Source organism: Cololabis saira, chromosome 19, assembly GCF_033807715.1.
Source record: "Cololabis saira isolate AMF1-May2022 chromosome 19, fColSai1.1, whole genome shotgun sequence".
Lineage (NCBI taxonomy): Eukaryota > Metazoa > Chordata > Actinopteri > Beloniformes > Belonidae > Cololabis > Cololabis saira.
Window position 1 is genome coordinate 5,492,551 of NC_084605.1, and position 26,284 is coordinate 5,518,834.

Sequence of the window (26,284 nt, forward strand, 5' to 3'; positions counted from 1 at the left end):
TCCTTTTTTAACTCCCCGCGGGCACTGGGCCGAGGTGGAGGAACGGCGACTGTTTTTAAAGCATCTTTTAATTGCAAACAGTGTCCTGCATCCTTCTCGAGTTTTGAGCTGACTGTTTTTGAGGTTGGTCGCGTGGACCCGGTGCTCTGCGCCGTCATCTACCGCCCTCCAAAGTATAATAAGGAGTTCATAAGTGACTTTTCAAACTTCCTTTCAGAAGTGATGTTTAAATATGATCGTGTCCTTATCGTCGGTGATTTTAATCTTCACGTCTGCTGTCCGGAAAAGCCGATGGTGAAGGACTTTTTAAACATCGTGGACTCTTTTAACCTAAAGCAGTGTGTGTCTGGCCCCACACATGAGCACGGGCATACACTTGACTTGGTCCTCTCCCATGGTCTGACTGTGTCCAGCCTAGAGATCGGGGAGTGTGTGTTCTCTGACCATGCTCCAATTTTATTCAGCATAGACTTCTCCTGTGTGGCAGTCAAACATCGCGCTCCTGTCCGGCTCCGTCGGGCTTTTAACCCCCTCACTGCCGGCAACTTCTCTGCTGCCTTTTCTGCTGTCTCCATCCGTCCCGCTCCAGCCTCTGCTGATACGGAGGAGCTCTGCTCCTGGTTTGACTCTTCCTGCCTCTCCATATTGGACTCTGTGGCTCCTCTAAAACCTAGGCAGCCTAAGGCTAGACTCGAACCCTGGTTCAATGACAGAACCCGTGCAGCCAGACGGGAATGTCGCAGAGCCGAACGCAAGTGGAAGAAGGACAAGCTGCAGGTCTCATTCCAGATTTTAAAGGACTCCTGGTGCTCTTATCAAAACACTGTCAAGGAGTCCAAGAGACAGTATTTGTCACGGATTATTACTGAAAACTGCAAGAACCCTCGTGTTCTTTTCAAAACAATTGATTCTGTCCTGAATTTCCCACAGCCTGTTTGTTTAGAAACATCCGTTTCTGTGTGTAACAGTTTTCTGCACTTTTTTATTGACAAGATTGTCTCTACAAGAGCTCTTATTTCTCCACCTGCCATTGACCCCTCTGTCTCTGTTTTTAGCTCAGCTGTGTTCAACAGTTTTGAACCAGTGTCATTGTCAATGTTAGAGGATGTGGTGGCCCATATTAAACCGTCAGGCTCCCCTCGTGATGTGGTCCCCCCACACTTCTTTAAGGAAGTTTTTCCTACTTTAAGGCGGGCCATTTTGATGATCATAAATAGCAGCCTATCATCTGGTGTTGTCCCTGCAAGCTTCAAACATGCAGTAGTAGAGCCTCTGCTGAAGAAGCCTGGTCTTGACTGCACTGTGTTAGCAAATTTCAGGCCCATCTCCAAGTTGCCCTTTATCTCTAAAGTCTTAGAGAAAATTGTTTCTTCTCAACTAAAAACTTTCCTGGAAGAACAAAGTATTATGGAGGTTTTTCAGTCTGGTTTTAAAACGTTGCACAGCACGGAAACTGCCCTTTTAAAAGTTTTTAATGACATTTTAATGGCAAATGACAGTGGCAACTATGCAGTACTTGTTCTGCTTGACTTGACCGCTGCCTTCGACACTGTAGACCACAAGATTCTGTTGAATCGTCTACAGCAGCTAGTGGGTGTTGATGGCAGCGCCTTGGACTGGTTCAGGTCTTATCTAACAGAAAGGTCTATGTGTGTCAGTCTTGGGGTTTTTGAATCCTCCCCTGCTCCGCTATTATACGGGGTTCCACAGGGCTCAATTTTAGGACCCCTGCTTTTTTCTTTATACATGCTTCCTCTAGGATCGATTTTACGAAAGCATGGTATTGACTTTCACTGCTATGCCGATGACTGCCAGATATATGTCCCCCTTAGAAAGAGCGATGCCTTCTCCCTCAAACCCCTGCTGGCATGTCTTGATGACATCAAAGCCTGGATGGCCCTAAACTTTTTAAATTTTAATGAAAAGAAAACAGAGGTGATTGTCTTTAGCCCTAGCAGCTTCTGCTCTTCCTCCTCTGTTGATCTGGGTCCCCTGGCAGTTCATGCAAAGTCTTCTGTGACTAACTTGGGTTTTAAAATGGACAGTGATTTTAAACTAGAGAGCCAAGTTAGCGCAGTAGTTAGGTCAGGTTTCTTCCACCTTAGGCGGCTGGCTAAGGTGAAGCCTTTTTTATCGCACGAGCACTTTGAAACAGTAATCCACGCCTTCATCACGTCTCGGCTGGATTACTGTAACTCCCTTTTTCTAGGAGTCAGCCAGTCCTCTCTTGCGCGTCTCCAGTTAGTTCAGAACGCTGCCGCTCGTCTGCTAACTGGAACGCGTAAGAGAGAACACATTACGCCCATACTGGCCTCCCTCCACTGGCTGCCTGTGCGTTTTAGAGTCCATTTTAAGATTCTTTTATTTGTTTTTAAATCTTTAAATGGTCTTGCTCCTCCCTACCTCTCGGAGCTACTTCACCCCCACGCCCCCGCCCGGTGCCTCAGGTCAGCTGACCAGCTGCTCCTCGGGGTACCGAGGTCCAAACGAACACTCAGAGGGGACCGAGCCTTCTCTGTTGCTGCCCCCAAGTTGTGGAACATTTTACCTCTCCACATCAGACAGGCCTCCTCACTGTCTGCTTTTAAAACTGACCTCAAGACCCATTTTTACGCATTGGCTTTTAACCCAGTATGAGACCTCGCTCTGTTTTTAGTGGTTTTATGTAATTTTATTTGTTTATTTAATTGTTTTTATTGTCTTTTATCGTTGCTTGTGTGTCCTCTCATGTACAGCACTTTGTTATAGCTGTGGTTATTTTAAAGCGCTTTATAAATAAAGTTGAGTTGAGTTGAGTTGAGTTGAGCTGAATTACAACATTATCATTAATTAAAATAGATAAACATAATGCTCACAACTCATAGACAACAGACACTAGGACACCTGCTCAAAGTAGAGAAATAACAACATTATAATTTGCACAATGGCATTATGACTCTACACTCCCTCTTTTTAAGAAAAAACTAATCAATAGCTCACTTCTCAACGGTGCATTTTATTCTCCCTGAGTAAACAGAAATTTGTTGAGCTTCTCCTTAAAGCTTAACATATTAATATGTCCAATCCAAACGTCTGGTAATTCATTCCTCGCCACTATTGATCTGGGATTTATTGTCTTCTGTCTTAAATTACTTCTACATGGAGGCAACAGAAAACCAACTGCTGAGTTTGAGTTGTCTTGTTCATGAAGTGTTAAACAAATAAACTTTCTTAAATAACCTCATGATCTCTCTTTAATCTCCTCTGCAGGTTGAGTGGTTGTAACCTCTCAGAGGACATCTGTGCAGATCTGTCCTCAGTTCTCAGCTCTCAGTCTTCCAGTCTGACAGAACTGGACCTGAGTAACAACCACTTGCAGGATTCAGGACTGAAGAAGCTGTGTCCTGGACTGGAGAGTCCACACTGTCACCTGGAGTCTCTCAGGTCAGAATCCACCAAGTGTTCAACTGTTGACAGTTAGAACTGTGGTTGATATTGAAGGATTGTTGATGGGAGTTTTAATAACTCTAACTGGTCCCAGATCGGGTTGAAGCGCTACAGACAGTCGGTCAGAACTGTGTGAGGATGATGAATGAGGAGACGGGCTCCACTAAGTTCACATAAACGTCTGTTTGGAGTTTAGTCAGTTTCAGGTCATTTCAGTGATTGGGGGTGTTTTTTTCTTCCTTTAATTGAAGAGTATCAACAAGTTTGTCCACATGTGAACATCTTGAAGCTCCCTTCTCTAATCTGATATCTTCTTTATCACAAAAAGTTCTCAATAAGACGTTTATATCAGACTTTGAAATGTTTCCTATTTAATTAGGGCCCGAGCACTGAAGGTGCGAGGACCCTATTGTATCTGTGATGTTTATTATAAGGGCCCGAGCACTGAAGGTGCGAGGACCCTATTGTATCTGTGATGTTTATTATTAGGGCCCGAGCACTGAAAGTGCGAGGACCTTATTGTATCTGTGATGTTTATTATTCTTCTTATTAGGGCCCGAGCACTGAAGGTGCAAGGACCCTATTGTATCTGTGATGTTTATTATTAGGGCCCGAGCACTGAAAGTGCGAGGACCCTATTGTATCTGTGATGTTTATTATTCTTATTCTTATTCTTCTTATTATTATTCTCGCCGGAAATAAATTGCCTTTTTGGAGGCCTGAAAATGCTCGAAAACTCATCAAATTTTGCACACGCTTCGCGAAAAATTACATATTTTATGGGCGACAGGCATGGGTCGACAAGAATGGGCTCTATAGCGCCACCTATTTTATGTTTTTCGACAAGCCCCATAATATGGTTTGAGCTGCAGCAATGACCTTTAGACCAAAAAAGTCTCTTGGACCCATGCTCTAAGTTACACAGGAAGTCCGGCATTTTGAACAAAACATGTCATTTTAATTTTTCATGGCTCACAACTTGGTTTGTACAATCTAGACACATGGCCGACGCTAAATTGCGAAGCTTTTAAGTTTTTACAAGAGGGCTTGACCGTAGTGATCCGGCGAAGTTAGAGGTAATTTTTAAAGCTCGCCGTCAAACATCAATTGGCTGTAACTGGGCAATACATTATTTTATGTGGTCGAAAACGTATGTGCATGATTGTAGTCTGAGCCTGAACCCATCTATGGTGGAATATTCAGGATCGGTTGTAGCGCCACTTGTTGGCACCAGGATTTGTCATGTCTTGTAGTATGCATCTGTGCTCCAAGCAAGATGAACGGATGGATCTCAAAGCTGGTCACATAATAGGTAAGACATTAACAATGACTGAAAGAGAAAACTGTAACTTTTTACCAAAGGGCGTCGCCGTTAGAGGTAGTCATTTTTCGGTGTCTCGCCATGAATATAAAAGTTGTTTTAACTTTCAAATACTTGGTCCAAATTGACCCAAAATCAATACATTTAATCAGGCTTCCATTGTGAACAAGTGGATATGACAAACTTAGATGAACTCCATAACGCCACCTTTTGGTCAGGTATACATTATTAATCAAATTATGTGCTGTAATTGCTGTTTCCTTCATCCAATCACAATGAAATTAACACATATTATTGTCATAAGGGTCCTTATTGACTGCGTTACGTATCGTGGTCATAACTTGAAAGGAAATTGCCATTTTACGTGACTCTGGATTTCTATTAAAATAATAATAAAAAATCAGAGGTTTTGTGTAAGGACAATTAAATGTACTATTCAGATACCTTTCGACAGGATTAAAAAGTCGTCATTGTTATGCTTGATAAGCCATTGATAAGGCACCGATGCACCCGCCATCTTGGAGAGGCTCCTTTGCGCCCTAAGTGCACACTGTTTGGTTTGTTACAAACGGCAGAGATTTAGTTATGAAACAGGATGCTGTCACACATTAAAAATGCGTACTTTTATGGTGAATGACTTTGTATTATGCTCTTTTACAAAGACATATGGTATGGCATATTGATAAATGTATAAATTAATTAATTGTATAAAGAAACAAGTTTGATTGTTCATTTGAATTTATTTGAAGGGGAGAGGGGTGTGTTGTTGTATTTATTTATTTATATATATATATATATATATATATATATATATATATATATATATATATATATATATATATATATATATATATTTATTTGAGAGTGAGAGTGAACTTTGTAATATTATAAGTCCTCTTGGCTTCCTATTGTTCATTTTTCATTGACTGTTTTTTGTCTTTTTTATAGCAAAAGGGGCAAATAAAAATATACACCGTCGGAATTCGGAAATTGATGATTATTTCTTCATCCACTGCTTCATTCATCCACTGGTGCGTTCAGGGACAATTGGAATTTACTCAATTTGGCGAGAATTGACGATTGTGGTTTCTCCTGTTTACTGGTGTGATGAGTGATATCTAAATATTGTAATCTTTAATTACCAACTTCATCTAATTAATGTTTTTCATCTAACCTCAGTAATGTGAGATATTGTTTCAATGGGAAACTGCACACAAACCCAGCGGCGGTTGGTGTTGTTTTTCCTAGGGGAGGACTCTACCAGCCTACAAAATAGATATATACCAAAAAGCAGTAAAATCATGTTCTAAGGTATCATATCCGTGTATTTGAATTAATTCCATTAATAATAGAAAACTTTGTGCCTCAAGCCCCACAATACAGTTTGACGTATAGCCACAAAAATCGGTACTCACCTGTATCATGTTGCAATTTAAAGAAAAGTCTCTTGGCGCCATGGCCGAAACCCAACAGGAAGTCGGCCATTTTGAACATTTTGAATTAATCGTGTAATTTTGGCGCAATTTATGCCATTTCTTCGGCCGTTAATACGGCCCGAACCGTAACGTACACCCAGGTGTGTTACACATACATCAAAATGTGCGTCTCAATCCTGCGACGATGCGCATTACTTTTCTCATTCAAAAGCGTTACCGTGGCGACGCGAGATGCCAAAAAGTGCGCCCACCCTTCATCTGATTGGTCCATATTTGATAGTTCCCCAAAAGTCACCAAATTTTGCACGCAAGCCAGGCCTGGCGTTAAATTTGATATTTCATGATGCATTAATGGGCGTGACCTAATGGCTCAACAGCCCCGCCTCTTTTTCTTATTGGTCAATATTTAATAGTCCCTATTCTCTGCCGTAACTTTTGAACGGGTTGTGATAAAGACATGTGGGTGGTGTCATCGGATTCGGTATTGAGTACTTGACCTTCATTGGCCTGAAATAGCCCTGCCCCTTCTTCTGATTGGTGAATATTTGATAGTCCCTATTTTCTGCCATAACTTTTGAATGGTATGACATACAGAGTTGTGGGTGGTGTTATCGGACTTGGTTTTGACTCCTTCACCTTCATTGGCCTGAATTAGCCCCGCCCCTTCTTCTGATTGGTCGATATTTGATAGATCCTATTTTCTGCCATAATTTGAATACTTTGATAGAGAGTCGTGACTGGTGTCATCTGCTAAATGTCCAGCCCTGAAGAATCTACATGCAAGTCATACAAGCTTCCACTGCAGCCTGAACATGCACAAGGGGGCGAGGGCCCCATCAACGCTGGTTGCAGCTTTAATTATTATTATTATTATTCTCGCCAGAAATGAATTGCCTTTTTGGAGGCCTTAAAATGCTCGAAAACTCACCAAAGTTTGCACACGCTTCCAGAGTCGCAAAAAATTACGTATTTTATGGGCGACAGGCATGGGTCGACAAGAATGGGCTCCATAGCGCCACCTATTTTATGTTTTTCGACGAGCCCCATAATATGGTTTGACCTGCAGCAATGACCTTTATGTGTCTATTATATCAGACAAAGCCCTACAAAAAAGTATCTTGGACCAATGCTCTAAGTTACACAGGAAGTCCGGCATTTCTAACAGAAAATGTCATTTTTCATGAATTCTGGTCATTCGCAGGCATCGTACTTTAACAAACTCCTCCTAGAGATTTTATCAGATTGTGCAAACCAAGTTGTGAGCCAATCTAGACACATGGCCGCTAAATTGCGAAGCTTTTATGTTTTTACCAGAGGGCTTGACCGTAGTGATCCGGCGAAGTTAGAGGTCATTTTTAAGGCTTGGCATGAATCATCAATTGGCTGTAACTCAGCAATACATTATTTTATGTGGTCGAAAACGTATGTGCATGATTTTAGACTGAGCCTGAAGACATCTATGATGGAATAGTCAGGATCGGTTGTAGCGCCACCTGTTGGCACCAGGAATTGTCATGTCTGCTAGTATGCACCCATGCTCCAAGCAAGATGAGTGGATGGAAATCAATACATTTGATATTTCATGGTTTGAATTAATGGGCGTGGCAAGATGGCTCAACAGCGCCCCCTAGAAAACTTTTCTCTGCCATAACTTTTGAATGGTTTGACATAGAGAGTGGTGGGTGGTGTCATAAGACTCGGTATTGAGTCCTTGACCTTCATTGGAATGAATTAGCCCCGCCCCTTCTTCTGATTGGTCAATATTTGATAGTACCTATTTTCTGGCATAACTTTTGAATGGTTTGACATAAGACTTGTGGGTGGTGTCATCGGACATTGTTTTGAGTCCTTGACCAAAATTGGTGCAAATTAGCCCCGCCCCTTCTTCTGATTGGTCAATATTTCATAGTTCTTATTTTCTGGCATAACTTTTGAATGGTTTGACATAAGACTTGTGGGTGGTGTCATCGGACATTGTTTTGAGTCCTTGACCAAAATTGGTGCAAATTAGCCCCGCCCCTTCTTCTGATTGGTCAATATTTCATAGTTCCTATTTTCTGCCATAACTTTTGAATGGTTTGACATAGAAAGTCGTGGGTGGTGTCATTTCTGATATGCTTATGGGGGGTGGTGGCACAGGAGTGCAGGGCCCGACCAACGCTGCTTGCAGCTTTAATATTGATTTAGTTTCCATAAAATCGTCAAACTGGAGCACCATTAACTGTCAAATGGTGACTACCTCAGCAGCAGAAGTGTCTGTTCTTCTGACCTAGACTCAGTCTGTGTCTGGATGTCCACAAGGTGCTGGACTGATCAATATCCTGCCATTGCTCTATTTCTGATCATCTGACCTTGAATAAAAACCAGCAGACTTTTTCTGAAGACTTCAGAACATTTCAGACCAAACGACATCCCTGGAAACACGAACGCTGTTTGGTTGAGAAAAGAGTCAGAGAGTCAAATGTTTATTTAGCTCAAATGAAGCTCATTAAAGTGATTTTTAAACACAGCTGACTTATCTGGTTGTAAAACTCACTAAAGTGTTGAGGACAGACACGTCAGTCATGGAGTGTGATGTCAGATGTTCAGGTCACATGATGCTCTTCACACGTCTCTCTCCACATCTAGATGCTGTCGGCAGAGGGACTCTTTGTATGTTGATGTTCATTCACAAGTTTAATTCAGGCTGAAACGTCTCAGCAACATTTGTTGGATTCAGGGTGAATTCCAGTGTTTCTGCTGATCCTCTGACTATTCCTTCAGTGCCATCATCAGGTGAACACAAGGGCAGAGTCAGCTTTAGTCTCAGAGCAGTTCTCTCAGAGTCTGCATGTGTGTTGTGTTGTGTTGTGTTGTGTGTCTGCAGGCTGTCAGGCTGTCTGATCTCAGAGGAAGGCTGTGATTCTCTGGTCTCAGCTCTGAGCTCAAACCCCTCCCACCTGAGAGAGCTGGACCTGAGCTACAACCATCCAGGAGAGTCAGCAGGGAATCTTCTGTCTGCTGGACTGGAGGATCCCCGCTGGAGACTGGACACTCTCAGGTATGAAGACAGAAGGACATCAGTGTGCTGGACTCTTCATGGTGTTGTGGACATAATCTTTGTGGCTCTCTGGCTTTGAACAGAGATCTTTGAGCAGATCGAGCTGCTGCAGATCATCTCGTGCTGCAGCAGAGCTGATAGATGCAGTTCACAACTCTGAGCCGTTCTTGACCCAGTAAACATCCCAAAACCACAGCAGTGTGGTTCGGTTTCATTCCCTCCTGACTGCCAGTGGCAGTAAACAGAGTGGATATGTCTCCTCGCGCTCCGTGCAGGTCGAGATTTAATAACAACAAAGTCACGTGAGTGACGTGTAGGCTATCTGTGCGTCTATAAATACCGCCCGGTAGTCTACATCCGGCGTCTTAAATCTTCTCGCCGATAACCTGACGTACTTCACGGGTTAATCGCTCCGTAGATCCGTGTTTCGGATCTATGTTTTTTTCTGTTTGCAGGTTCGGGGAGGTAAGCTCAACTCTGGTTTGGTGGTGTTTGACAGCCTGCCTGTGACTCTTGGTCGGAGTGCACTTTGTTGCCCTCTAAGGCTGTGGTTGTCAAGCCATCTTACCTCTCCTTTGTCTATCTGGCAAGCGCCCGTGTCTTGGGCTGGCTCGCTCACCAGCCACACAAACTGTCTTGAATTGTTTGTGCTGAGCTGATTCCTCCACATGCTAGATGTCCCCGCCGCGTGCAGTGGTCAGCCCACTGCTCTCGTCTGTTGGTTCCTAGCTTGGCTTGATAAGTATTTTTTATTTAAGCTTTAAGAAAAAAAAAAAAAAAAAAAAAAAAAATATATATATGTATATATATATATATATATATATATATATATATATATATATATATATATATATATATATATATATATATATTGTGACGACCCGCTTTACCTTCCTGCCTTGTGGCTGGTCTTCCCCCTTGCAGGTAGCAGTGGGAGGAGCTGAGGGTCATCAGAGAAGTGGCAGCACCTGTGCTCAATGAGCCTTTAAAAAGCTCTGGCTGCTCACTTCTCCCCTCTCTCTCATCCCTGAGGCAGCATTTTGTTTGTGGTTTGGTTTTGCTTTAGTTTTACACCTTACACACATACACCCACATTGTTTCCCGCATGCACTCACTTACACCACTGATCTACTGACTACACACGCCATACTTAATTAAGGTTCTTCTTTTAGCTTTATTATTTGGTATTTAATAAAAACCATTTTTGATTGACTTTCCGTGTGTTGCGTCTCCCTCTTTGTCATGGCCGTGCAGCCCGGTTCGTGACAATATATATATTAAAAAAAAAAAAAAAGTGAGGCCGGAGGTTCCGGACGCGTTTTGTGGCGGCCACAGTTCTCGCCTGGATTGCCTGGCTCCACACTCAATTGTTTGGATTGAAAACAGTGGTGTGGGGAGTCTGTTAGATGTTCTGATCGGGTCTCAGTTCTCGCCCAGATTACCTAACTTGACCCTTTTATTTTTGGGAGGAAGCGATGATGGCTTGTGCATCGTGTGGCACTCTACTGTTGGTAGAGGATGGCCATGAGTTGTGCCCCCAGTGTCTGGGGGTGGGGCACCTGAGGGAGGCCCTGTCCGACCCCTGCATCAACTGCATCATTTTGCAGCTTTCGGCGCTCTGAGCAGTTGTTTGTTTGCTACAAGGGGGCGCACAAGGGCCGTGCCCTGTCGAAGCAACGACTCTCCCACTGGATTGTTGACGCAATCAAACAGGCTTATGATGTGGCAGGTAGACCTGCCCCTTCAGGCGTTGTCTGTCATTCCACCAGGGGTGTGGCCACTTCCTGGGCGGCAATGAGAGGGGTACCATTGTCGGAGATCTGTGCAGCGGCATCCTGGACGGTGCCGTGCACCTTCTCCAGATTCTATCACCTTAACGTGGCCTCTGGGTCCACGCTGGCTTCGGCCGTTCTGCCGTTGGCTTCTGCGGCTGACCACTAGGTGGGTGTTGTTCCTCGTGACGGTGCTGGTATGAGTCATCCACTCTGTTTACTGCCACTGGCAGTCAGGAAGGAATGAAACAGAACGTAAGTTACGGATGTAACTATGGTTCTGTGAATTCCTGGATGACTGCCAGTCACGCCGGTCACTCCGAACTTCCTGCGAGAAGATTCTGGGAGGCCGGATGTAGACTACCGGGCGGTATTTATAGACGCACAGGTAGCCTACACGTCACTCACATGACTTTATTGTTATTAAATCTCGACCTGCGCGGAGCGCGAGGAGACATATCCACTCTGTTTACTGCCACTGGCAGTCATCCAGGAATTCACAGAACCATAGTTACATCCGTAACTTCCGTTTTCAGGCCCATCACAGCACAATAACAGCTGCACCTTCACTCATCCATGACATCGTCTCCTCCTGCTGCTGATTCAGCAGAGATTAAATCAGATGAAAAGAATGTGTTCAAACTGAGCTGCAACATGATGACCACAGGACAGGACTTCAGAGTTGCTGCATTCAAGTGCATCTGTCCAAGTGTTGGCCTGTTCCTTCATCAGTGTGTTAGACCCATGTAATGTCCATATTTGCTGAGAGAGACTGTGCTGGTCTGACCCCCCTCCTCCTTTCAGGGTGGAGCCTGCTGGACAACGATGGTTGACACCAGGTCTGAGGAAGTGTAAGTGTGTTTTTATTTCATTCACACATTCAACCATCTTCACACTGACACATCACACAGCAAAAAAAAACAGGGTTTACGGCTGTGTATACCCCCGGTATTTCAGGTGCTAGCACGGGAATTTATGTAAGGTAAACCAGCCGAAAACGAAAAATGTTCCCGGTCCGGAAACACCCGTATTGTACTGGAACCTCCTGCTGTGTTTGGAGTAGCCAGCTCAGCAGGGTGCCATGCTGGCTATTGTCACACAAAGGTGTGACATTCCAGACTTGAGGGGGGTGGGGGGGGGGGTAACTTCACCGACCCAAGCCTCACCCCCCAACCACCCCCCACCCCCCCAACCCTCACCCCCCAACCTCCCCCAAGCCCCACCCCTCCAACCCCCCCCCCCCCCCCAAGCCCCACCCCCCCAACCTCCCCCAAGCCCCACTCCCCCAACCCCCCCAACCCTCACTCCCCAGCCCCCCCCCCAAGCCCCATCCCCCCAACCCCCCCCAAGCACAGCAGCCTCTACTGGTGCAAAAGAAAATTGCACCCGAGAGGATTACTGCAAGCTACCTGCAGTTTACCAGGCTACAAATACATGCACATTTCAGAAATCAAATAAGCAACCACCTCAGTACAAGTAAATGTATTTATTGCAGAAAATTAAAACACAGTATTCCAAAAAGTTCAGTGTGTGTCCACATGAAAAAAACAAAAAAGGCACTTTTAAAAGCAAATCTCCCACAAATAGATCAAAACTAAGTCCAGTCAGTGAGCACTTCTCTCTCTTGCAGTTTTTTTTTTTTTTACAGTTTGATCTGAATGGCCCCTGCTCCTCTACCAAACGGGTCAACTTAAAAGTTTAACAGAGCTAAAAACGAGCCATTGTCTCCCTGCACTCTGCTTGTCTTTCCTCTGCTGAAGCACCTGGCACAAATCAAAAAGCTCCTCGTCTCTTTGGGGTGGAGGTGAAACTATCCACACCGCCCGTCCATCTACGACGCCATCTTCTTCTTCTGACATCAGGTCAAGGGTTGCATGCGCCCACACAGCCATTTCAGCGGGAGTCTGTACACATCTAGCCCTGGAGGCCAGCAACTGCAAAATATAGAGTAGCAATTAAAATGTGTATAATTTTTACCAATATTCAATTAACACTAAATTAAAAACATCTCAGTTCCATATACTGTAACTCACTAACCCAAATATTGCTGTAACTTACCCTTGTTTTCCGTTGTCTAGTCTTCATTGCATTGTTTAATTTCTTTTTCTGGGGAGCATTTTCTGGCTGATCGAGACGATGGCTCCTTTTCAAAGACTCAAAATAAGTCTTGCAAGCAGCTAAAGCGCAAGCAAAAATACAATTAGAATTTAATTTGTTTCAATATCTATTCAAAGCAATTCTAAAAGAACAAGGATGGATGTGCCTTTCTTTTTACCTGTTATCACGTCGCTGTCTGTGTCAGGAAAAGCAATGCCGACCTGCTCCAACATGTATGTCGTAACTGCAAGGTTATGTGGAGAATTGATACTGTTGGGAAAGAGAGGAGCCATTAGTTGATTAAAAACAAACTCAAACCCCAAAGCAACCTTTTATTTATTTTTGTGTGGAGAAAATAGATCTAGATCACAGGTGACTACACTGAGCACACATGACACGTTACTAAGAATACTATAGAAATATTGATTTAATATAAATACCATGTCATAGCTATCTGTTTCTGGTTATTTTCATATAAAAGTACGTTTTTCAATGTTTATAATTATTCACAAGTATGCAGTATCATAACTACATCTCTGACGTTGATAAAAAAACAAACTGTTTGAAAATCTGTTGAGAATTGAGCAAGTTAAGGTTGTTTAAGCAGTACAGGCACCATTAAACACAATGTTAGAGTGAGCGAGCTCTCCTGTGGCAAGATGGCCGCCGTGTGACGACGTCGCTCTGCATTGGCAGCAGCGCGGACGAGTCATCTAGCCTTTAATAAAGTCCATAGACATATATAAAGTTTATATATGTCTATGGACCGACCCATCACTACAAAATCAGTTTGGCTTTTCAACAATTTCTTTCCTAATGCCGTTTATTCATTTATTTTTTATTTTGCTGTGGTAAATTACAGTGATTACAAACAAAAAACATATATTTACCTTTGTTTTGGATCCAGCTTCATAGCGTTGTTTACAGAATTGTGTAAACGTCTTACAGCCTCCTGTATAGATTAATAATACAAAGTTAGTGTGATTCTAAAAGTATCTAAGCATTATTGCCTCCTGTGGACATGCAGTTAAATGTAAAAGGAATTGTGCACAGTCCTTATAGTCATAAGCAAACTTACTTACAGCAACACGTGTGTTCTTTGCTCTTTTAATCCGTTTTGCGGGTGTGGAATCGGAGCTGAAAGTTTCAACACGATCAGAGCTTAAGTTCTTCACTTCCTCGTCCAGTAGTTCAAATCTGCCGTCCATGTCTTGTAGTGTGCGCTCTGATTTGGATAAAAGCCCAAGGACCGTTTATGCGACATGTTTTACAACAACGCAGCAGTATCTCCTCAAAAGCAAAAAAAGTTCTACCGGGCGGGAGCAAAACAAACTAACTAGGAAAAACTTTAAAGACCCCTGCAACTCTCAACGCTGTGAGACAGAAACCAATGACATTGCTGAATCAATTCTTAGCCACGCCCCCGCAATAACATAAAGGCCCTATCTCCATTTGCTATTCACGTGGGCCAATTGGGCATAGACAGGTTGGGGGAGTTTGAATGGTAACTCACAGAAGTGTTGATGGCCATTTGATGGCTCTTGTTTGATGGCTCCTTTTTAAACAAAGGCCTTAAAGGTCCCCTGCTGTTCCTCTACCCGTGGCAACAAAGTTGGATCAGTAAACTCCCGATTACAGCTCAGAAATGGCCGTATTTCACAGTAAACTTCTTTCACCAGTAAATTCCCAATAACATCCACATACACCCAGCAAACACAAACATTACCGGTTAAATGCTATGTCAGCATATTCCCATAAACTCATCTTTTCGTGCTGTGTCACTCATTCGTGAGTTCATCAATGATCAATGACAGATCAATAATAACTGATGCTGGGTTGTTTGTTCTCTCCATCAGATTCCTGTCAACTCACCATCGACACAAACACAATCCACAACAAAATCAAACTGTCTGACAAAAACAGGAAGATGATGTATGTGAAGGAGAATCAGTCATATCCTGATCATCCAGACAGGTTTGATTCCTGTCCTCAGCTGCTGTGTAGAGAAGTTCTGACGGGTCGCTGTTACTGGGAGGTCCAGAGGAGAAGAGGAATTTCTGTATCAGTGAGTTACAGAAGAATCAGTAGGAAGGGAGACTGTTATGACCGTTGGTTTGGAAGGAACCATCATTCCTGGAGTCTGGACTGTTCTGGTGATGGTCGGTACTCTGTCTATCACAATAACAGAGAAACATCTTCCTCCTCCTCTTCCTCAGTCTCTGACAGAGTAGCTGTGTATGTGGACGTTCCTGCTGGAACTCTGTCCTTCTACAGCATCTCCTCTGACAGACTGATCCTCCTCCACACCTTCAACACCACATTCACTGAACCTCTCTATCCTGGGTTTGGGTTTGGGTTCAGGTTCGGGTTTGGTTCTTCAGTGTCTCTGTGTTGAGTTCAGTCTCAAGAGTCTCCTCCTGTCAGAGAAACTGTCTCTGTTGGACAGATAGTTGAGTCTGTACATGTCTGTCTCTGTTTCCATCAGAACACCTGAATCACACGTTGGTGAAACTGTTCTGAATGATTCCTTGGAAACATCTTCTACTTCCAGTCCTTTAAAGGTGGAAGTTGCCGTTATTCCAGTATCCACATGTTGTTCTTTTGTCTGTTTCCAGTCAGAGCTTCACAGTGAACAGCAGCATGTTGTTTATCTGCAGCTCAGTTCAGCGGAGATCATTCACTTCATGTCAGCTGCAGGTAGTTTGCTGCACATGTGACCAACTGTGATGTCAGAGAGGAATCACTGAGCTGCAATCAGCCAAGATGAAGTTACAACCTGCTGACAGATCTGAGCACAAGGTTGCTGTGCAGCCAGGGTTCATCTTGGTCTTCATCCTCACCACTTCCTGTTCCAGCCATGACATCACTACTGGACTGTCAGGTCTCTGTCATGGTAAAGTGTTTGTTTATATGTGAGCTCTCACCAAGATGAATAAGATGATCCATCCATTATCTAGAACTGCTTCTTCATGTTCAGGAGAAACTTGAAGGAGAAATCAACAACAATAATGTGCTTCTATTGTTCACTGTAGAACAAGAACTGGAAAATCCCTCCATGATCATCTGTAACGTTGTTTTCAGCTCTTATTTTCTCACCTAATGATTCAGTGAGTCAAGAAAACTGTTTGGAAATAAGATGTGTTTATTGCAACCACAGATTTTATGGTCCATCGTCCACTGGATCACATTTCTACCAAATCTATATATCTGTAGTTACCAAATATAATCAGCTGTTTTCCTCCATAAGAAGCTGTTTCAGCATCTAGAGTGCAGACTGCAGCTCAAGGAGGTGGTTTTGTGGATTACTGATCAATATTAAAGTGTTTATGATGTAATCACATGAGTGTCGGTTCGTCTTTAAGCCGCTTAGATAAATGTCATTCTGGTTGCTGCCATCTTGTCCGTACAAATCAACCATCAACATCGATGCCAACTACTGTCCATAAATGCAAAAGGGGAACAAGTCCTGGTGTCAGCCTCTGTACAACTTGACTGGAACATATTTATGACCAAATAAATGTTGGAAACACCCAGATCCAGACCTGCAATTCCTCTGTTGACCACTAGGGTCCAGATCCAGACCTGCAGTTAACAGATCATAATCGTACAATTTTAAAGCTTAAATAACAAAATAATACGTCTCTTTATGCAGTTATCTTTAAGTAGAGATTTCTGAAACCACTTTTGTGTTTTCACCTCTTTTCGAGCGCTGCTGACCACAACTGCAGGATGCCAGTCAGGCGCGTTTCTGTTATCTTGAGATTCGGGAGAAAACCCAGATATCCAAACAGAAATCCTGTACTGGAGACGGCACTAATTTAAAAACCTCCAGAATATCCAATAAACCTTTTTACACTTCCAGGAGGTGGTTTTTCAGCTAATAATCCAGTTTAGTTTCAAAGTGGAAAACAGATATCAGTACAAACACCGATCCTATGGAAGTAAATCTGTTCCATTAGATTTTGAACTTTACAAGTCTTTGAATTTCACCCAGCAAGATTTTATGCAGCAAATTAATTGATACAATTTTTTTTGTAACTGAATTAAACTCCTCAATTTTTCAACACTTTATTTTCACCACTATTTTTTCAGTGTTTTAAATTTCAAGAGTCGAAGATAAGAAATTCAAAGTAAAATAATTCAGTTTGTCCAAGTTAAACAGGCCGAATTCAGAGGTTACTGTTCACTAGGATAACTAGTCAACCAGGATGACGTCAAACTGGCATCCAGCCAATCAAATCATGGTCCGTCGGTCACATGATACTGACCGGCGTTGCTTCGGTCTCAGGCAGCCAAGGAAGGCGGCACATCTGGAACATCCTCCTTCGGTGAGTGTTTAACATTTTATATCTCCCGATTATCTTCTTACATTGATGCCGTTTAATAGATCAAACCAACTTGTAACTTTTCTTGTGATTTTAATTTTTTCTTTTCATGTGGTGTTCAGCCATTAAAACATTGTTAGTTAGTTTTTCAAGCAAAACTCAGACTCAGACTTCTTTACTGTCATTCCACCCATTTACAGGATAAACGAAAAGCAGATTCTGGTCTTGGTGCAGCTTATAAGTGGACTGAGTAATAATAATAACAGAAGTAAAATAACATAATAAAATAGCAAAGTAACCATAATACAAACTGCCCTTTACAGCAGACTGTTATTCAGTTATATTTCCTGCAACCTTGTTCAAACTGAGGCAGTAGTAATAATAACATTACAAATCAGATTAAATAAAACAAAACAAACTATTTTTTAGTTTTTGTTTATTTTTCTACAGACAGTTTGATGACTGGTGTGATGATGAGAACAGAGCCCTCTTGTGGTGACACTAGAAACTACACGTTTGTTCCATTTAACCACATTAGCGGGTGTAATTAACTTTAATTACAGAAGTATTCATTTATTACAGACTGCAATTGCATTAATTAATGTCCGAGGAAAGATGAAGATTGTTTTTGCTCTAATTCCTCTAGAAAGAGACTCGTTAACGTCGTGATCTTGTTTTTGATTTTATTTTGAAAGAAGTAACAGGAATTAATTTTTTGATGTAATTCTTCTAAGATTACACTTTGTGCAGTTACTACATATCACCACCAGATGACAGAATGGACCCTCACCTCCATAGACATATAAACGTAGACGCCTCATTGAGCGAGAGGGACCTGCAGGCAAGATGGCCGACAAGGAAATATAACGGAGGTAGTTTACAAGCGGCCATAAAACGAAAATTATAAAACACACCCATTATATATATGTATATATGTATATATATATATATATATATATATATATATATATATATATATATATATATATATATATATATATATACATGTATATGTATGATATAAATGTACTTACTAAAGATGCAAAAAAATAAAAAACAATGCATTCATATAATATGTATATATTATATTAATAATATATTAATATAATGTAATAATGAATATATATATATATATATATATATATATATATATATATATATATATATATATATATATATATATATATATATATATATATATATAAATATATATAAATATGTGTATATATATACACACGTTTTTTAACTTTTTATTTTGGTTTTCTGGTAGAATCCTGGTCTCCTAACCCACCAGGGATCTTCAGGGATGAGGGGCATCATAAGCAACACACCGTCCCCAGACATGTGTTACTGCAACAGCACATACAGTTTCTTGGTCTGGAGATGTGTTCATTATCACGTTTAACTATGAAATTCATGCAATAATTATATTTTCCTATTGTCCGTTTTCTATTAATCCTATGTTATTTCTGGAATCCAGTTAAACACAACATAACACTATCATGCTGGCAATAGTAATAACTTAATTCTCCAAATATAGAATAGAAAAACAAACATAAAAAGAAAAAAGATCAAAAACAAGGGAAAAGCATGAACAACAATGAGGAGGAATAAATGAAACTGAACATAAAACAATAAAAAAACAATGAACAATAACTGTGGGGTCAGCGTCAGACTCCCACTGGCCATCATGATCTCAGCCTTCAGTCTGGTCCTGCCCTCTCCTTCCAGGACTTTGATCAATATCTGAAAAACAGTTAAATGATCCAATCATACTCTAAAGTGTGCACTGTTTTGGTTTTATGTTTTCCAAGGGAATAAAATAGTGACCACCTAATAATTTCCTTCCATTTCCCAAGGAAGCTCTATTGACCATCTTACCTCTGGGAGCATCACATCAAAGACAATCTGGGGGTAAATATGTAGCCCAGTGGTTCCAGAGGGGGGATGGGGGCTGGAGTCTGGAGGACCCAGGTTCAAGCCCCTGGATTCCAACCGAGCTCAACCACCTTGGGCCCCTGAGCAAGGCCCTTAACCCTTACTGCTCCCGGGCGCCTGCAAATACATATACCTGGTTTCATTGTTGACATTAAATTATTATTTTCAATACATTCTATTGTGTCATTCAAAAAAATGACATTTGTGATTTCACAACGATATTGTTGCACTTGTCATCAAGTATTATAAGTTAAAGTTGTGAACACTGTTCTTCATCAGCAGTGTTTGGATGTTGAAGGATTTCACACTGTTATGTGAAGCAGAGGACATGCTAAATGATTGTCCTATTACAAAGTTGTCTGATGATCCAAATGACCTTGAACCATTAACACCAAGTCCCCTTCACTTGATGAGAGGAAAACCGCCTGGACTCCTTGAAAAAAAGGATCTGTACATAAAAAGGGGATGGAGACAGACTCAGTATTTAGCTGTATATTTACCATTGCTACAGGAGAGACAAAAGTGGAATAAAGAAAAAAGAAGTTTCTCACCTGGAGATAGGAAAGGACTGGTTCGTTCTGTTCTTCTTCAGACCAAAAGCAGCATAATTGAAAGACCAGTAACGAAGATATCAATTGGTAGAATTTTCAAAATAATGACTTTTTTTGTAAAACTAAAAAAAAAATGTTTTCTTTTGTCAGAAACTATTAGGGGCCATTTGTTTTGGGTTTGAATGATTTATGTTTGGATATGTTTTATTTTGGTTTAGCCTCCTACCACTTGGTTGAGTCGTGTCACTCTCCATTTTTGTGGAGGTGAAAGGCTATAATTAAGGTGATGAATGAACTCAGTTGTTGCTGAGTAGGAAGCAAACATTTTTTTGACCGTGTAGTATTGTGAATGAATTGAAACGCAGATCTGGACGATGTGGACACAACAAAGTTTGAGTAGAATAATGTTACTCAATGGAAACAGTGTTGCACACTTTTTTTTGCACGCATCATAACAAGTAAAACCGGCAACCGGTGGTGACTTTTTTTTGGTCTGCAAAAGGGACACTAAATATATTTTTTTCTCTTTGCAGGTATGAAAGGAGAGTTATAATTGTGTAATTGATGGGTGAATGTTTAATGTGTGAGTTTATGGTAAGATTTTATGTCGTATTGTTAATAAACGGAAAGCTGACGGTCCAAAAATAGGCTAGTGGCTGGTAACATTCGTTGCCTAACAATGTGAGCAAGCGTAAGGCTTGAGAGAGAGCTATGAACTCGTTTAAAGAGCCCGGACTGCTGGCGTATAGTTAATAGATAAATAAATAAGTTAAGATACGGTAGATACATATTAGATTTTGTTACGGTGATTATTTCGGTAGAGTTTGGATTTTATGTTGAATTCCTAAACGTTACTGGTTCATAAAACCTAACGGTTCGGAATCAGCTGGTAGAACTCGTTGCCTAGCAACGGTGGCTGAGAAAGCTATTAGATGTAGCATAAGAAATAAACACAAATGGGCTGAACTAAGGGCGTCCAAGGTTTAATTCAGTACAAATACGTTGTTACTGTACTGAATTATTTTGTTTTTGTATTCTCCATTCATCTATGGTTTTCCACAATGTTGTCTGAGGGCAGGTGAATCTCTCCAGGTTTCAGGATAGAAGTTTTGTTTTGTTTTTTTCATTACATTTATGACATTGATTGGATTGGACTATATGACAAAATTACGATTACACAACAACTTAAAATGTCTAGGTAATGTACTTTTGCCCTGGTGAGGCCTTGAGACTAATTTACTTGCATGTAAGTCATTGAATAGCCAACACTACTTTAAAGTAATTTTGTATGCTACATGTACTATTTGACTGGATTAAACACTGTATGTGCCATTAGGGTAAATTTATTTCATTTCTTCACCTATCCAGTCTTAGAAACACTGAAGTTCAGAAGACTTCATAGTGAAAATGTCTGCGGGACAATTAGATGCTTCAACACCTTTCTGGGCCGTTTGGAGGCCCTTTTAGGCCCGTTTGAACTTCCAGATGAGATCACTTTCAATTTATTTTCAAAATTTCTCCTTTTCTCCTTCTTGGATATATCACGATGTCAGCCTTTCACTTCACTTTGACTGTTTTTTTTGCAGTTTATACATTTATTTTTTGTATTACTTCCCCAGGTAATGTTACATCATCAGCAGGGTAAACCATACCTTTGATCAATTATTATTTTAATATTCTCACAAACAAACATAGATACATCAAATACAGATATAACATGATTTAATGACTTAAAGCATTTCTCTAAAGGTGTGTTGCCGAGTTCATCGGTTCATGGGAAACGTAGTTTTAGTATAAAGGGTCTCGTTAGACATGGAGGCAGGACAGAAGACGGTCCAAGAGGAGGCCGTGGTTGAGACTCTGCTGATGTGCCTTGTGTCCCCACAGGTGGTAAACGTACAGACGCTCAACACACGCATGTGCATTCTTGTGTGAACATGCCAGTAAAGCTCAGGTTACGCTGGATTTTCACTGATTACATCTTACATCTCAGAAATTTCCTGCTTTTTGTTTCACACCCACCACACCTTGAGCTAAAATCAGGATCAAAAGTTTAGGCCACAGTGTTCGAGTCAGATTCCATCTCAGTGATTAAACCTGTTTTCCTCACGTCCTTCCTCTTGCACTCTTTTCTCCCTCCTCCTGTTAAACAAGTTTTCACTCCACCCGTAACCGTCACTCCTGATCGCACTGAACCAGGAAAAGCTCACAAGGCGGCTGGGTGTGGACGCAACCGAACTCTCGGTCAAAATAAAAGAATATCTGACAAAACACATCTGGAAGAACAGGCGTTAAACACGGTGATCCGAGGACGGAGAACAACTGCTGATAACCGGATCAATACTTAAAAGTTTATTTCACTCCTGAACTTTGTCTTTTGACTCGACCAGGTGAAGGTAGGAACTTATTCTCACTTCTGATTTACCTGCAAACTTTGATCATCCTTGTGTCTGAAGACAAATCTACATGATTGTTAACGACAACATTTTTATTGGTTTTATTATTGATCAGAAACACCGTGATGATCATCCGATGATTAGTTTTCTTCAACGATCAAACGTTGGTGTTTTTATTTCCTGGAATGAAGCAGTCGTCTCCAGCATTAAAGTCAGACTGCTGTTTCCTGTGGAGCCTTTCAAAATAAAGCGTGGTTCCTGGAGGAAGTGGTTTGCTGCTTGTGTAACTGTTGTGTGATGAGGCTGTGAAGGAGGAGGACACGTGTCTCTGCAGGACAGTTTCACCTCTGAGCTTCTTCACATTTGCAGGAACCAGACTCACGTAGAGGCCCAGTCTCTTTCTGCTTGTTCAAGATTTTTTCAACTTCCTGTTTCTGCAGTAAAACTCTGTTGTTCAAATAATTTAATGTTTTAATCTTGGAAACAGAAAATGAGGAAAGTGCTGAGAGTTAGTAAATAAGTAAAATTTATTTATAAAGCACATTTAAAACAGAGATATTACTGACCAAAGTGATGTACATGATAATAATAATAATTAAAAAAAAAGAAAGAGAGAAGATTCAGTGACAACAGATAAATCACAAATTTGACCTAAAAACACAGATGCAAGAAATGACAGGATTAGGGGACTGGGGAAGTTTGTGAAAAGAGGTGAGTTTTTAATCTTAAAGGTGGAGATAGTGGGGGCACATTGGATGTCTGAGGGTAACTGGTTCCACAGCAATGGCCCTATCACCTTTCAGCTTCAGCCGTGAACGCGGCACAGGTAGTTTTCTTTGACTAGAGAGGACCTCAGGGACTGGTGGCTGACTGGAACTGAAGAAGATCAGTGATATAAGCAGGTGGCTGCCCTTTTAGAGCCTTAAAATCCATGAGTAAAACATTCAACTTAAGTCTAAAATATATGGGGAGCCAATGCGGGGAAGCCAAAACAGGGGTGATATGTCCACGGTTCCTTGTACCAGTCAGCAGTCTTGCTGCAGCATTTTGGACAAACTGCAGGCGTGTTAATAAAGACTGGGGGAGGCCAAGGTAGAGGCAATTGCAGTAATCAAAGCGAGATGTAATGAATGCAATCCACCCACACTTGATCACCTGAAATTATATACATATCATCACACGGAACATAAGCCGCAGGACATTGAAAAAGACATTGATCCACAAAACAATTTCTTCTTAAACATTAACAATGACTGCAATTATTATACGGACGATCAGTACAATTGCACTTTAAAAACTGAAAGCAAAATGTCCATAATCCACTTCAACAGCAGAAGTTTGTATGCCAACTTCCATAACATCAAGGATTACTTAACCCAGTTCAAACAGCCTTTCAACATAATTGCGATATCGGAAACATGGATCAACAGTACAAGGGACATGGATTTTGAGCTTGAAGGATATGAACTGAACTGTATGAACAGAAATAACAAAAATGGCCGTGGTGTAGCTCTGTACATGGACATAAATTATAATTATAAGGTGGTAGAAGAAATGTCAACTGTGGTAGATAATGTACTTACAATAGAAATATGTATGGAAAAAAAGAAAAATGACACATTTAAAGACTGGATAGAGGAACATTTAACAAAAACAAGACATAAAGTCATGTTTATCTGTGGCGATTTCAATATTGATCTTCTAAATCCGAATAATCATAGAATGACCAAGGAATTTATTAATACATTATATAGTATTAGTCTATATCCCAAAATCACCAGACCAGGCCGGATCACGTCCCACAGTGCTACATTAATTGATAATATATTTACAAATTACATAGACAATAATACAGTGGGATGAATATTAATAAATGACATCAGTGATCACCTTCCTGTCTTTATAGTTTATAACAGCAACTATGGGAGAAACAAGCAGAACAACAAACCACAACATAGAAGACTTTTGATATTGATAAAGCATATGATGAATTTTTAAGAACATTTAAATCGCTATATGATAAAAACTGTCCAATTAAACAATATACTGGTAGTAGAAAACTAAAGTATAACGATAATAGGTGGATGTCAAAGGGACTGCAAAATATATATATATATATATATATATATATATATATATATATATATATATATATATATATATATATATATATATATATATATATATATATATATATATATATATATATGGCATGCCGTTCAGGAAATTAATATTTGAATATATTGAATGAAACTCCGAATATATTGAATGAACATTGAATATATTGAATGAAACCCCGAATATATTGAATGAACCTTGAATATATTGAATGAACCTTGAATATATTGAATGAAACCCCGAATATATTGAATGAACCTTGAATATATTGAATGAACCTTGAATATATTGAATGAAACCCCGAATATATTGAATGAACCTTGAATATATTGAATGAAACCCCGAATATATTGAATGAACCTTGAATATATTGAATGAAACCCCGAATATATTGAATGAAACCCCGAATATATTGAATGAACCTTGAATATATTGAATGAAACCCCGAATATATTGAATGAACCTTGAATATATTGAATGAAACCCCGAATATATTGAATGAACCTTGAATATATTGAATGAACCTTGAATATATTGAATGAAACCCCGAATATATTGAATGAACCTTGAATATATTGAATCAACTTTGATATATATTGAATCAACTTTGATATATATTGAATCAACTTTGATATATATTGAATCAACTTTGATATATATTGAATCAACTTTGATATATATTGACTCAACTTTGACTGACATCATCATTAACGCCATCTTGGACATCATATTTGCTGCTGCTGCAAAATATGAGCCAGTCAGCTCCAATCTAGCCACAGAAACCAGAGAAATAAAATCAGTATCACGTTATAACATGAAACGTTTATTGTTATAACAATAAACGTTTCACGTTTATGTACTATTAATCACGTGATAGTGTGTTGTGGCTGGAGTCGGGCCGGGCTGAGTCTCATGTGTTCCGGTTGTGAACTGGCATCACCACGACCCAAAACATGGATAAAGTTACTCCACTGTTGAGCTTTCTACGAAATCGCGGTGTACCAGAAGAGTTCCTCTCACGCATGGAACAAGAACATGTAAGTGTATAAAACTTCTTGTGAAAACTTTATTTCACTGCTGTCAAGGCTCAGTCATGCAGGTAGTATAACCTAGTTAACTTAGTCAGCCAGCCAGGGTTACCGGGAAACACCGGTACTATGCACAGTTTTGCATCCCTGCCCCGAATTACCATGTGATTTCTATCAAACTTTGATTTTAAAGTGTCATTACTGAGTGTTAAGGGGTTGAGTTAACGCGCGATGACGCAATTCTAGCAGGGATGCAAAACTCGGCATAACACCGGTGCAGTTACAACAATTACCAGGAGAAAGAGATGCTGGTTCTTCAGGTCCTCTGTATGAACCGAACTGAACCTACATTCAACCAGAATGACCCTATTTATACAAGAAACCACATTTACTAACATTACAACAAAATCAAGTTATTGGGCTACTTATAAACTGTTTATCCCATAGCCTACATACACTCCAACATCTGCCAAGTAATGTCAACTATTTAGCACTTTTAAAACAGTATTACAAAGTGCACCGATTTAAGCTTCAGACCCCAGTATAGTTGTTAAAGGTAGCAGTGTGTGTGTGTGTGTGTGTGTGTGTGTGTGTGTGTGTGTGTGTGTGTGTGTGTGTGTGTGTGTGTGTGTGAGCATGCACATGGCAGGGTTCCCACGGTGTCCCCTCATTTTCTCCTCCTCTCCTTGTACTCTCTTGCTCCTCCTCCTCCTCCTCCTCTCCCCATCACTCCTTCTCTTCCTCTCCTTCTCCCCATCACTCCTTCTCTTCTTCTCTTCCTCCTCCTCCTCCTCCTCTCCCCATCACTCCTTCTCTTCCTCCTCCTCCTCCTCCTC

General features: G+C 40.8%; 1 protein-coding gene and 1 long non-coding RNA gene across 2 annotated transcripts in view; one reads left to right on the forward strand and one right to left on the reverse strand.

Moving 5' to 3' along the window:
- LOC133419759 (uncharacterized) overlaps window positions 1-26,284 on the forward strand; it is a 113,954-nt gene that overhangs the window by 58,707 nt on the left and 28,963 nt on the right. Inside the window, exon 17 of the mRNA XM_061709171.1 lies at window positions 3,250-3,423. Within this exon, the coding sequence (XP_061565155.1) occupies window positions 3,250-3,423 (174 nt within the window). The remainder of the gene's footprint in view (window positions 1-3,249; window positions 3,424-26,284) is intronic.
- LOC133419896 (uncharacterized) lies at window positions 12,822-13,452 on the reverse strand. Its single transcript, XR_009770563.1, has 3 exons — window positions 13,271-13,452; window positions 13,054-13,172; window positions 12,822-12,929 (listed from the first exon to the last, which is right to left on the reverse strand). It is a non-coding gene; the product is annotated as an uncharacterized LOC133419896 (long non-coding RNA).